Source organism: Dreissena polymorpha, chromosome 7 (assembly GCF_020536995.1).
Source record: "Dreissena polymorpha isolate Duluth1 chromosome 7, UMN_Dpol_1.0, whole genome shotgun sequence".
NCBI classification, from domain to species: domain Eukaryota; kingdom Metazoa; phylum Mollusca; class Bivalvia; order Myida; family Dreissenidae; genus Dreissena; species Dreissena polymorpha.
The window spans coordinates 63,638,391-63,652,601 of record NC_068361.1 but is presented as its reverse complement, the minus strand read 5'-3'; the positions used below and the strand labels follow the sequence as shown (position 1 = coordinate 63,652,601).

The 14,211-nt window shown below is 37.5% G+C and overlaps 2 protein-coding genes across 2 annotated transcripts in view; one reads left to right on the top strand and one right to left on the bottom strand.

Annotated features, from left to right (window-relative positions):
• The window catches only part of LOC127837894 (laminin subunit gamma-1-like), a 59,129-nt gene extending 53,328 nt beyond the window's left edge, over window positions 1-5,801 (top strand). The window contains exons 26-30 of the mRNA XM_052365342.1: window positions 569-768; window positions 1,849-2,007; window positions 3,780-3,879; window positions 4,431-4,558; window positions 5,375-5,801. Coding sequence (XP_052221302.1) covers window positions 569-768; window positions 1,849-2,007; window positions 3,780-3,879; window positions 4,431-4,558; window positions 5,375-5,512 — 725 coding nt within the window. The 3' untranslated portion in view covers window positions 5,513-5,801. The remainder of the gene's footprint in view (window positions 1-568; window positions 769-1,848; window positions 2,008-3,779; window positions 3,880-4,430; window positions 4,559-5,374) is intronic.
• A 6,339-nt stretch (window positions 5,802-12,140) lies between these two features.
• The window catches only part of LOC127839775 (uncharacterized), a 4,660-nt gene continuing 2,589 nt past the window's right edge, over window positions 12,141-14,211 (bottom strand). The window contains exons 2-3 of the mRNA XM_052368162.1: window positions 12,786-12,972; window positions 12,141-12,252 (exon numbers count right to left, since the gene is read on the bottom strand). Coding sequence (XP_052224122.1) covers window positions 12,194-12,252; window positions 12,786-12,972 — 246 coding nt within the window. The 3' untranslated portion in view covers window positions 12,141-12,193. The remainder of the gene's footprint in view (window positions 12,253-12,785; window positions 12,973-14,211) is intronic.

Below are 14,211 nucleotides of genomic sequence, written 5' to 3'. Positions count from 1 at the left end.
CCTCCTGAAATGGATTAAACATGACGTCCAGTTAAAGATTCAGTTAGCTTAAAGTTAAAAATAGTAATTTTTATGTCCCCCATATCATTTTTGCTCTGTCTGTTGGTTGGTTTGTGTGTTTGTTTGCCCAAAATTTAACATTTGCCATAACTTTTGCAATATTGAAGATAGCAACTTCATATTTGGCATGCATGTGTATCTCATGGAGCTGCACATTTTGAGTGGTCAAAAGTCAAGGTCAAGGTCATCCTTCAAGGTCAAAGGTCAAATATATGGGTCAAAATTGCTCATTTAATGTACACTTTTGCAATATTGAAGAGTGTAGCAACTTGATATTTGGCATGCATGTGTATCTCATGGAGCTGCACATTTTGAGTGGTGAAAGGTCAAGGTCATCCATCAAGGTCAAAGGTCAAATATATGGGGACATAGTGTTTCACAAACACATCGCTTGTTATATTTTTATATCGAGTTCTATTTGTGAAAATCAAACGGTAAAAAAAGCACACAAATCATTGTAAATTTGTTTGTAAGCATGATCCTTGTTATATAAATATCTTTTCCCTAGGTTTCAACCAGGTTGTTCAGGACAGTCGAGGCAAGGCAGAGGATGCCCTTGAGAAGGTTCCAGAGATTGAGGCAAACATCAGGGAGGCCGAGGCTAGAACCCAGGAGGCCAGGGATGCACTCAGTGGGGCAGGAAGTGACGCGGCAGAGGCCCTACGTATCGCCCAGGAGGCTGAGAAAATGGCTCAAGGGGCCTCTGATGTAAGTGTTGTGTTCTAAGTTGTTGGTGAAGTTACCCGTATGTTATTATTATGTTACTTGTTCCTATGGAATGTATTGCACTCTCTTACTTGGTAATGGAGGTGGCTTAAGGCAGAAACATGTTTACCCTGCTCTTTCACTTCCAAGGGACAGAGGAAACTGGATTCCTACTGTGTTTTTAATTATTTATTATTTTGCATTAATCCACTTTAACAGATTCATTAAGTTCATCAAATACAATTTAAAAAAAAGAGAAAATTGATAGAAAAAGTCAGAAATAATAATATCCCTAGTTGGTATGGAACCATGACTTAGGAGCCATACATATTAATGGCAGTCGCTTATAACTTTATTGAACTGCCTTATCATACTCAGTATAAACTCTGTCCATATTATGAATGCACAGATACAGAATACCCACATAAAAAGGTTTGCAGATTGCAACTTTTTACAAATGTGTATTAACCCTTTCAGTGCGGGAACCGAATTTTGAAGGCCTTTGCAAACAGTTTGGATCCAGATGAGACGCCACAGAACGTGGCGTCTCATCAGGATCCAAACTGTTTGCTATTCTGATAGTATTCTTTGAAAAAAATCGAAGAAAATGCTAATTTTATAAATTCTGCAGACGACATTTTAGCAGACGACAAATTTCCCAGCATGCAAAGGGTTAAGCCCAGTTTTCCCAGATGGAGGCTTGTGACATTAATATAGCAAACAACAAAGGTCCAGAAACTATATCAGGAGAAGCAAATATTGTTCCTGTCCGCCTGTTTTTAACAGACCACCAACTGTATACATTACATGATTAGCTCTCGGATCACATAAATTGGTATCCCATGAGGAGTGTCGTATCCATCAACATGCTAGCATGACCTGTCCCTCTTACACTGGTATTTTGTCAGCTAAGTCCTTGTCAGGCTACATCAATTAACATAAGAACGCCAACATCCCATCCAATTTTAACAAAAACAAGTATATATTGCTTCCCCAGGAGGCAAGATCCCATACCCAACTAAATGCTATCTTTTCCAATTTTAACAATTTTGAACAATTATTGTGTGTATATTGGTATCCCAGGAGGCGAGTCGTATCCGTCAAGATGCAGGCCAAACCAAGCAGAAGGCTGAGAAGCTGCTGGATGATGCAGACCAGCTGGACAAAGACGTGTCAGACTCCAAGGAGCAGGTGGACAACCTCAAACTGAAGGCTGATACCGACAGGGACCAGACAGATAATGTATGTATAGCAGGGCACCAGACTGATAGTGTATGTATAGCAGGGGACCAGACAGATAATGTATGTATAGCAGGGGACCAGACTGATAATGTATGTATAGCAGGGGAACAGACTGATAATGTATGTATAGCAGGGCACCAGACTGATAATGTATGTTTAGCAGGGGACCAGACTTATAATGTATGTATAGCAAGGCACCAGACTGATAATTTATTCATAGCAGGGCACCAGACTGATAATGTATGTATAGCATGATAGCAGGGGACCATACTGATAATGTATGTATAGCAGGGGACCAGAAAGATAATGTATGTAAAGCAGGGGACCAGACTGATAATGTATGTATAGCAGGGGACCAGACTGATAATGTATGTATAGCAGGGGACCAGAAAGATAATGTATGTAAAGTAGGGGACCAGAAAGATAATGTATGTAAAGCAGGGGACCAGACTGATAATGTATGTATAGACAGGGACCATTGTGATTATGTATGTATAGACAGGGACCATTGTGATAATGTATGTGTAGACAGGGACGATTGTGATAATGTATGTGTAGACAGGGGCCATTGTGATAATGTATGCATAGGCAGGTATCATTGTGATAATGTATGTATAGCAGATGACCAGAGGACCAGACTGATAATGTATGTACAGCAGGGGACAAGAGTGATAATGTATGTATAGACAGGAGACCAGGCTTATAATGTATTTTAAGCAGGGGAACAGAGTGATAATGTATGTACAGCAGGGGACCAGAGAGATAATGTTTGTATAGACAGGGGACCAGACTTATAATGTATTTTAAGCAGGGGACCAGAGTGATAATGTATGTATAGCAGGGGACCAGAGTGATAATGTATGTATAGACAGGGACCAGACTGATAACGTATGTATAGCAGGGGACCAGACTGATAATATTTGTGTGGAAGATAATGGACTTGTTACTGACAGGGACAAAAGCGAAAATGAATATATAGCCGTTAATACTGACAGGGACTAAGCCAATAATGTGTGTATGGCCTTAAATACTGACAGGGACCAAACTGATGAGCAGCAAACAGCATAAGACCTGAACAGACTGCGAGTTACTCGCAGGCTGTTCTGGTTTTATGCTGGTTGCAAAAGTCATTTTCACTTCGCTTCTTATGGGGGAAAGGGTAAAAGTAGCTTCATTTCTTATTTCATATAAGTGATCCATGTATTGTCAGCAATATTCGCAAACAGAAACAATCCAAATCATATCAAACTAAACTAGCTAAAATTAATATCATTTTCATGAACCAGAGAAATTGAAATTATATGGACCTCGCAAAATGGATTGTAATTGAGTTACAGGTATTATAAAAGCCAGTCTTTTATGTGACTGGGCAATCTTGGTATTTTGATAAAAGCAGTGGTTGGTACATGTCCTTTACAGCTGTGTGACCTGGGTTCAATCCCTGCTCCCAGTGCTTGTGAGTAGGTGCTGGTCACCATACAGGACAGGTGGGGTTCCTTCACCTACTCATACTTCCACCCACACTACAAGACCTTACAAAATTTGAACATTTTTCAGTAAAAACTAGAAATAGCTGGATATTTCAGCTATAAATCAAAATCCATCCCAACTTTCATGAAACGTGTAAGCTAATTAGGTAGGAGTGCTGGGGCAGACCCCCAGGGCCACACATGATGGAGCCTAAGGCGCAGAAAAGACCTAATTAGCTTTGAAATACGCACACACCGGAGTGGTTGACTTCTTTCATGCCCCTCCCATGTTGTCTGTTTCAGGCCTTACAGAAGGCAGGTGCCGCCAAGCAGTCTGCTAAGGAAGCTGCAGACAGAGTGGCAGACGCTTTAGCCAAGGTGGAAAACATCAGCCAGATACTTTGTAAGTGTTGTCTAAGTCCTGTTTTTTTATGCTACTTCTTATGTGAAATTCCCAGCTGAAGGGTCCCTTTCTCCCAGTTGATAACCCAGTGTCCATTTATACCAGTTGTTTCCACATACAGCCACAGAAGTCTTTGTTACACGTTGGCTATATCAACATGGTACCTTGTAGTCAATATTCAGCAATCCATTCATAGATTTCATACAGCATAGATTTATTTATATTGGAGAACAAATACTAAATCTTACAAAGAGACTACACATGCTGTCATAATCAAACTGCTATAAATACCAATTGATATTATTGGAGCTGGTTTATTCTACATTTTAGCTATTAGAATATTATAATTTCAGAATTTTCATTAGGCCTAGTATTAGATTTGTCTAGCCCCATTTATGGAGTCTTCCATTCAACGTATTAATCAATTTTAAAATGTCATATTCTTATCTGCCATCTATACTCTCAGCAGTGTATGCTTAACTTAGAATGAATTTTTATATATGGTCCAAGATGTTGGTTTCCTTGGTAACTTTTCACTGCCTTGTATTTAGCTACGCTGCGTGACCTTGACACTGCAGAACTTGATCGCCTGGAGACTGAGCTGGCCGCTGCAGAGGCAGTGCTCCAGAATGCAGACCTGGAGGCACAGTTTGCCAAACTCACCACAGCCAATAACCAGGTATGCTGGCAACTACAATTGAGACGCTCTCTGGAAAAACCAGACTTAATGCATGTGCGTTAAGTGTCGCCCCATAGTCTGTGCTGGCTAATCAGGGACAAACAATTCCTACACTGGATTTTTTGTTTCGAAGAAACTTCATTCAAACAAAAAAATCCATAAAAGCAGAAAGAGTTGTTTCAGATTGGCCTGAGGACTGCACTGGCTAATTGGGATGACACTTTATGTACATGCATTAATCCCAAAGCGATGCTCAATTAAATATCAATGTTTAGTTACTACAGCCAGGGATCCCTGTATAATACTGCTGATGCAAGGCTGTGATGTACTGACTGAAAGATTGCTCAGAAGATGATCTTCTGCTGGTCAAACACGGATGCAAATGTGTAACAACAATTTCAGAATTTTAATTCTCTTTAATTGATAACACCCAATAATGAACCATTCCACAGATGAAGTTTTGTGTTACTGGTTTTTAACTTTTAAACTTTTTTTTTATCCAGATTGATTTCAAATTAGCAGTCCACATAGGTTTATCAGAGACGACACTTTTTGCTTTAACTGTATTTTCGCGAAGAACAGACTCCCTTTAAACCAAAAATATAATGAAAGTGGAAAATCTCTCTGGTTAGCCTGTGTGAACTTCACAGGCTAATCTGGGATGACACTTTACGCACATGCATGAAACCCATTTTCACAGAGCATGATTCACACATGTGTGTTTCTGCCTTTCCCGCAGATGAAGGTATTGCATACATATTTAACATTTTTATTAAAACAAATTCAATAACACATGGTTATCTTCCTTTGCCGCAGTTGAAGGTGTGGGTGCAGGAGTACAGCCAGGACTTGTCAGAGCTGGAGAAGGACGTTCAGAATGTCAAGGACATCATGGACTCGCTGCCCACCGGCTGCTTCAAGAACATCGACATAGAGACACCCACTGCACAGTAACCAAGGTTATGGAACACCAGAACTATTACCTTGGTGATATGACCACCATGACCTTGGGGTTGGCGCAAACTTGACCTTAGAGAACAACGAACTACCCAAACCTTGAACTCTATATAAGTGTCCCTCAAAAGGCATTTGTTTCATCAAATATAATATCCTGAAAAAACAGAAATGTGTTTGTTGACGGAGCTACTCTTGTCATGAATGTAGAAATGTTAGTGCAACAATATGACATGTCTGCTTGAATGTACGGCATACTGTTGTCATTGTTGTTATTAAATATTAGGATTTAAACAAGTAGAAAGTTCACGTATTTGTCTTGTTTTTTTTTAGGAACTGTTGTATTTCTAAACCTTACTGACCTATGCAACTTATTATTATGATGTAGTCCTTTGATTGGAATAATATGGTTATAAGGTTAGATCTGTACAAACAGTGATTTTGATGTTTGCAAATGTTTTGCATGCATAATTGCTGTTTGTGCCTGTATTCTTTATGTTTGGAAGTTTTTACTGTTTAAGATATCATGTGTCATGGTAACAAACCAGTATGCTGTTCATTTGGATTTTACTGCATTTCATGTTACGATCAGTAGAAATATTTTTGCAAGAATAAATTACATAATTATGTACCTATTTGATTATGATGAGAAAAGAAGTCAGCAATTCATATGTTTGACAGTTATGACACTTTGCTTGGAACATATTATTGTTATTATTGTTATTCATGATTTGATTCTATGACAAAGAATATACAATCTTATTAAAATCATAATATATCTGGCAATGTATAAAGAGTATGCATTTAGATATTTTCCTGTCAAAATACTGATTACTCCAAAATCGTAGATAAAAATGATCTTATTTGATATTTTGTTCTTTAACATAATCTATGGCTTGTGTTCTTCATTTAATGTCTTTGCTTTAAACCAAAGACATCATGCAAGAGCTTTACTGTTTGCTTTATGGGCTATATATTTATCTTAATCTGCTTTTGGCTTCAGTTTAAGATGTTTTTATAGCATTTAATTGTTAATATTTACCCACCTTATCATGGCTGGCCACACAAATATTGTTTTGTTACTCTGCATGTTTACATTCATTCTTATGCTTATGTTTTGTGAAGCTTAGCTTGCCAATTCTGTTTTTTAAATGATTTAAGGGTATCATTAAAGTGGATAATTTAACTAGAATAATAAAGACAATCCACCTCGTTATGTATTCTACCTAGCATTACCAAGCACTTGGTTGATCATTTTTGTGTGCAGCACGTTTACTACCATCAGCACAAAAAACTAGGTATATCCATAGTTACAAATCCATAAACAATTGCCCATCTACTGTTCAAATCAGTGACTGATTATTACTGTAACACTGTTGATTAAAAAGCAGTGCTTACTCTCCTATTCTCTAATGAGCCCATGGCCACAAATAATCACTTTAAGGTTAAGAAAATACTATTTGTCTACACTATTTTCTGAGCAGTGGGAAGCTCTGATAAAGGTCATATGGCATGAGCGAAATGGGTCACAGTTTATAAGAAGGTAGCATGTAAATTTATGTGTAATATTAAGGTTTAATTAGCAAACGATTTCATTTAATGTGTACAATGGTTCTGTCTTTGTTCAAACCTGACAATCGTTTCTTAAAGCGACAGGGTGTACAAGTGTATGTAGCACAGAAGTTTATACAACAAGTTAATAGTCCTTAAGCATCTTAACTTGGTCTTTAATACGTTTTATTTTAATGTTTTGCTATAATTCCTGAATAGTTTTCTTTATTTGCAACTACAGAATAGGTGACACCATTTTGGTGTTAACACTTTTATTTCAATAAAGACAATTTGTTATTCTGGATTATATGGATTTCTAAAAGTTTCACATGAAATCAAAGAATATGGTATAAGATTAACCATTAATATGTCATCACATCTTGTTTTGTCTATAAGATATGGGCATACTTACGTATTTAATCTTTTGATATTAAATTGTAGGACTACTTGCATTGTACAGACCTTCGATGTGTCAGGATAGTTTAGTGCCAAAATATGTTTCAGTTGTCGTCCTTATGTAACAAATTGTTGTGGCATGTTTCTTATCTCTTGTGTTGAGTTTATATCAATATTTGTGTTACTCGACCATTCTGTGTTAGATTGTATTGCAGTTTAGCAAAATTTTAGATAATGCTGTAAGTTTGTAGAACATAAGCTTGTTCATGTATATAAAATATATATGTATATTTCATATGTATTACATTTTTATGAAGCAATTATTTCAGCTGAAAGATTTTTTTGCAAACATCTTGTGATTTTTTTTAATTTTCTTCTGCATGTTTATGTTATTTTCTATCCTTTCTATGTTGCACGTTTAGTTTGAACACATTTTTAAAAGGATTATATTGCAAGTCCAGCCTTTGTTTTATATTATTATATGATCAAAAAAGTTCTCCAGATGTCTTTTGCATGTAGTCGTTTTGATGTTAACATATTCAAGGCCAGTAAAATGTATGTACTTTGTTTTTTTACCTTGGTTCAATTTAATGATCAGTTTGAGAATTTTGCATCTTTAAAATCTAATCAGCATAATGTTAGACACCAGGTTGTAATTGACACAATGTTTAACAGATCATGTATAATTTGTTATGCAAATTCGTCCATTTTGTAAGATTTTAATATAAAATGTGCTCATCGGTATATACATTCTATACCTGTTAATTATCATGTAGCATAATTCAAATTTGATTGGAATTCCTCACATGCATAATAATCATTAATTAATATTAAAGGTGCTTGTTCACATATGTTTATATATTTTGCTAGTTTGTGTAAAAAGAAAAGTGAACAACAATTTGGAAAATTATTAAATCGTCAAACTTTGAACCTTGCCCTTATTAAGTTATAACAATTTGTAACCGAATCTCCTCATGACAGTTGCGTTGTGATTTATTTCTCAATATTATTTAAGAAAAGAACCGCAAGAACAAACTAAACTGTGTGTTTTTTAAAGTGTTGTATATTCAAGTTCACTGTTTGCCATACTTTGAAGTATTTTTCTGAGATAAAATGCCTCAAGGAGAATTATTGTGCCAAACAACTTTTTTTCCATCAATAACATATTTTTCCTTAACCCTTCCAGCGCTGGAACCAAATTTTAAAGGCTTTTGCAAACAGTTTGGATCCAGATGAGACGGCACAAAACGTGGCGTCTCATCAGGATCCAAACTGTTTGCTATTCTGATAGTATTCTTTGAAAAAAATGGAAGAAAATGCTAATTTTAGAAATTCAGCAGACAGCATTTTAGCAGACGACAAATTTCCCAACATGCAAAGGGTTAAGAAACCTGCACAGTCAAAACTTCAGGATTTTTTTCTTTGCTCATATTATTTGGTTGTGATATGAAATTTTACTTGATTGGCAAAACGGCACAGAACGTGGCGTCTCATCAGGATCCAAACTGTTTGCTATTGTGATAGTATTCTTTGAAAAAATGGAAGAAAATGCTAATTTTAGAAATTCAGCAGACAACATTTTAGCAGACGACAAATTTCCCAGCATGCAAAGGGTTAAGAAACCTGCACAGTCAGAACTTCAGGATTTTTTTCTTTGCTCATATTATTGGTTGTGATGGGAAATTTTACTTGATTGGCGAAAAAAGGCAAAATTGTTTGACCCAACACAACTTAATTTGTGGGAAATATTCATTTGTATGGAAATATTTATCTCCATTTCAAGCATCCTTTAATTAATTTTAATATCCCAATTTTATATAAAGGTACTCAGATGATTCAGTGATTTTCGCTATCATTGTTAACGTAATCTTTGTTTAGGTACATATCAACAGTTATAACAGAGAACGAGTCATTATCAAGTTTCAAAAACATAGTAATTTTACGAACCCTTTAGTTTATGTGTCGACGTGAAGTTTTACCATGTTAGCGCTTCCGTTTCTAAGGATTGTATAGGGTTGTATGCATCGTTTACTCATATAGATTTTTACCTGATTTCTGTTGATTTTATTCAAATGTAGCTTTTCGATGTTGCGAATTTATAAACTTGTACAACTATTGAATTTATACTGTATGTACATGTAGTTGTATTCAACATAAAATATCAGTTCAGTTCATTTTAATTTTGTATTGCTTTTTATTTACTTTTCCTTTTTGTACTGATTGTTTATAAATATAACTGATCTGTAAACATGACCGCAGTTTCTTCGATCATACATTATTATAACAACAATGGATATATTCCTGAACCTAAAAGTTTTCTTTACATAAGCCTGCTTGATACAGCGGGGCTGAATGCGTGTGCGTTAGGTGTTGTCCCAGATTTTGCTGTGTTGTCTGCGAAGGCTTATTAGGAACGTCACTGTTTGCATTCATGGAATTTTCTTTTAAAATAAGTCTTTTATAAGCGCCATCACTGATTAGCCTTGGCTGGCTGCACAGGCTTAACTGGGGCGACACTACGAACATGATTAAGTCCCATTTTTATAGAGCGCGGTTCAAATGCATTCAAACGCCTCACCAGCTATTCTTCAACCACTAGTTTCCATAGTAGTCTCTTAACCGACCCATCACATGGTTTACTTTGCTGTTCGATGTAAATAAATCACACTTCAGAATTTGATATTGAAAATATTTGAGTACTGTGATCAATAGACGTTTCACTATAATAACATAAACATAATAACATATAATTTCATACACCAACATAAGAAGAAATAATTAATTCCCAGCAAAGACCTACCGTTTTCATAGTATGCTCTTTACAAGTAAGGTCCGACAGTACCGATTCCGTTTTTGTCCGTAGAAAGCATTGTCACGTCTCATGTATGAGAAATAAAACACGTGTTCAGCAAAGGAATACTTGTTGCATTATTTTTATGCCCCCTTTGAAGAAGAGGGGGGTATATTGTTTTGAACATGACCGTCGGTCGTCGGTCGGTCCGTTCACCAGATGGTTTCCGGATGATAACTCAAAAACGCTTAGGCCTAGGATCATGAAACTTCATAGGTACATTGATCATGACTGGCAGATGACCCCTATTGACTTTCAGGTCACTAGGTTAAAGGTAAAGGTCACAATGACTCAATATAGTAAATGGTTTCTGTATGATAACTCAAGAATGCTTAGGCCTAGGATCATGAAACTTCAGAGGTACATTGATCATGACTGGCAGATGACCCCTATTGATTTTCAGGTCACTAGGTCAAAGGTCAAGGTCACAGTGACTCAAAATAGTAAAATGGTTTCCGGATGATAACTCAGGAATGCTTTCGCCTAGGATAATGAAACTTCATAGGTACATTGACCATGACTGGCAGATGACCCCTATTGATTTTCAGGTCACTAGGTCAAAGGTCAAGGTCACAGTGACTCGAAACAGTAAAATGGTTTCCGGATGAAAACTCAAGAATGCTCAGGCCTAGGATCATGAAATTTCATAGGAACATTGATCATGACCGGCAGATGTTCCCTATTGATTTTCTGGCCACTAGGTCAAAGGTCAAGGTCACAGTGACTTGAAACAGTAAAATGGTTTCCAGATGATAACTCTAGAATGCTTAGGCCTAGGATCATGAATCTTCATAGGTACATTGATCATGACTGGCAGATAACCTTATTGATTTTCAGGTCACTAGGTTAAAGGTCAAGGTCACAGTGACTCGAAATAGTAAATGGTTTCGGATGACAACTCGAGAATGCTTACGCCTAGGATCATGAAACTTCATAGGTACATTGATCGTGACTGGCAGATGACCCCTATTGATTTTCAGGTCACTAGGTCAAAGGTCAAGGTCACAGTGACTCGAAACAGTAAAATGGTTTCCGGATGAAAACTCAAGAATGCTTACGCCTAGGATCATGAAATTTCATAGGAACATTGATCATGACCGGCAGATGATCCCTATTGATTTTCTGGTCACTAGGTTAGAAGTCAAGGTCACAGTGACTCGAAACAGTAAAATAGTTTCAGGATGATAACTCTAGAAAGCTTAGGCCGAGGATCATGAAACTTCAGAGGTACATTGATAATGACTGGCAGATGACCCATATTAATTTTCAGGTTACTAGGTCAAAGGTCAAGGTCACAGTGACTCGAAACAGTAAAATTATTTCAGGATGATAACTCAAGAATAATTAGGCCTAGGTTCATGAACTTCATAGGTACATTGTTCATGACTGGCAGATGACCCCTGTTGATTTTCAGGTCACTAGGTCAAAGGTCAAGGTCACAGTGACAAAAACGTATTCAAACAATGGCTGCCACTACAACTGACAGACAATATAGGGGGCATGTATGTTTTACAAACAGCCCTTGTTCAAAAACTAGATTATGTTCTGATTCAAGACCCGATACATGTTGTTTATACAAATATGATAGCTGTTATCTAACTTACAAACTTTGTGCTGATCTTTACACCACGAACGCTTGAGAACGTGACATGTATATGAGTCGTGCTCTGTGAAAAGGGGGGTTACTGCGTGTGCGTCAAGTGTAGTTGGGCTAATCTGAGACGACACTTTCCGCCTAAATTTGATTTTTGCGAAGAATAGACTAACTGCATGCTTTCGTTATAGTATTCATGCCAAATACCTGAACAAAAAACACGGATAACACTCGCAAAGCGGATACGTCAGTAATTTATTTTATTGTCAGTGACACATACGCGATATGTTTATGTGGACAAGCTGTACCAAACCGCGAGGAACTCCGACTCTGCGATTTTATGGTCACCTGTAAAGGTCGGAACAAAATTTTAAGTATAAAATATAAACAGTTAGAATGGGACTAATTGCGTAGATGTATCATTTGTTCACTGCCATCTATTGACATGTTTCTTGCATTTTGCGTAATTAATCACCATTGATAATATAAAAAATGTACTCTTGTTAAGGAAACTATACACACCTAATAGATGGAAGATGTGAATACAGAACTAGTATCTGTTTCGTGCGGACATATGACCAATCGACCTGATTATTATTAATATTATAATTATATGAGCCGCGTACTGGGAAAACGGGCATGTCCTGACAAGCCAGAGCAGTACGCACAGCTAATCAGGGACGACACTTTCCAACGTAACTGGATATTTGTATACACGAGACTTTCTTTAAACAAAAAAATCCATAAAAGCGTTAAGTGTCGTCCCTGAATAGCATGTGCTTATTGCACAGGCTAATCAGGGACGACACTACGCACATGCATTAAGCCCCGGTTTCCCAGAGCGGAGCTCAATTATTTATATTGAGAATTATATTACACACCGTCTCTGTCGAAGTAATAGAAGAGCCTCGCAAAGTCGGGGTTCTTGGAGATCTCCCCGTTCCTGTCCGTGTCTGCCCGATGGAAGAGCGTCACCGCGTGCTCGAGGTCCCCGAGCTTCAGCAGCGTCCAGTGCGCGATGAACTCCGTCTCGTCTATGTTGCCGTCAGCTACGAAGAAGTATAAAGGCTACCTTTTGCTTTAAAGAATATATACCTTTCCAACGGTTACTTAAGAAATAATCGACGGGTAACTATTCGTTATTGCGGTATTAACCAACGTGATGGAGTTCCGATGCGTAGGAATTAAACCACGAGGGCAAAGCACTCGTGGTTTGATGACAAGCATCGTAACGATACCGTTGGTTATTACCGCAATAACCAACGGTTTCCCGTCGATTATTTCGATTCTAAGACGATTTAATTAATAAGTTATCCGCGATTTAAAGGTTATAAATGAGAATTATTTTTACCGAACGTCCTCCACTTTTCGGCGAAATCCTGACGTCACCACAACAATGAAAATCAAATGACGTCGTTTTCATTCAAAACAGTGCGCGCGAACAATGAAAGTGACGTCACTTTAAACAACCGTTGGTATATCGGGGTAATAAACCACGGTAAGCTCCTTCTCATTCTAATGTGCATGCGTGTGCGACTGTGGTAGAATTAAGAAATAATCGACGGGTAACCGTTGGTTATTGCGGTAATAACCAACGGTATGGAGTTCCGATGCGTAGGAATTAAACCACGAGGGCGTAGCCCGATCGGTTTGATAACAAGCATCGGAACGACATACCGTTGGTTATTACCGAAATAACCAACGGTTGCCCGTCGATTATTTCATTTCTTACTCGATTTCATTAATAGTTACCCGCGATTTAAAGGTTATAAAGAGAATTATATATAACCGAACGTCCTCCACTTTTCCGCGAAAACGCGACGTCACACCACAACAATGAAAATCAAATGACGTCGTCTTCATTCATAAAGTGCGCGGACAATCAAATGTGACGTCATACTAACAACCGTTGGCATATCGGGGTAATAACCCACGGTAGATTTCCTTCTTTGTATATAGAAAACAGTCACGTGCCGTGGTAGAATTTAGAAATAATAGACGGGAAACCGTTGGTTATTGCCGTAATAACCAACGGTATGGAGTTCCGATGCGTAGGAGATTAAAACCACGAGGGCGCGTAGCCGATCGGTTTGATAAACAAGCATCGGAACGACATACCGTTTGGTTATTACCGAAATAACCAACGGTTGCCCGTCGATTATTTCGATTCTACTCGATTTCATTAATAAGTACCCGCGATTTAAGGTTTATAAATGAGAATATATTAACCGAACGTCCTCCACTTTTCCGCGAAAACGCGACGTCACCACAACAATGAAAATCAAATGACGTCGTCTTCATCATAAA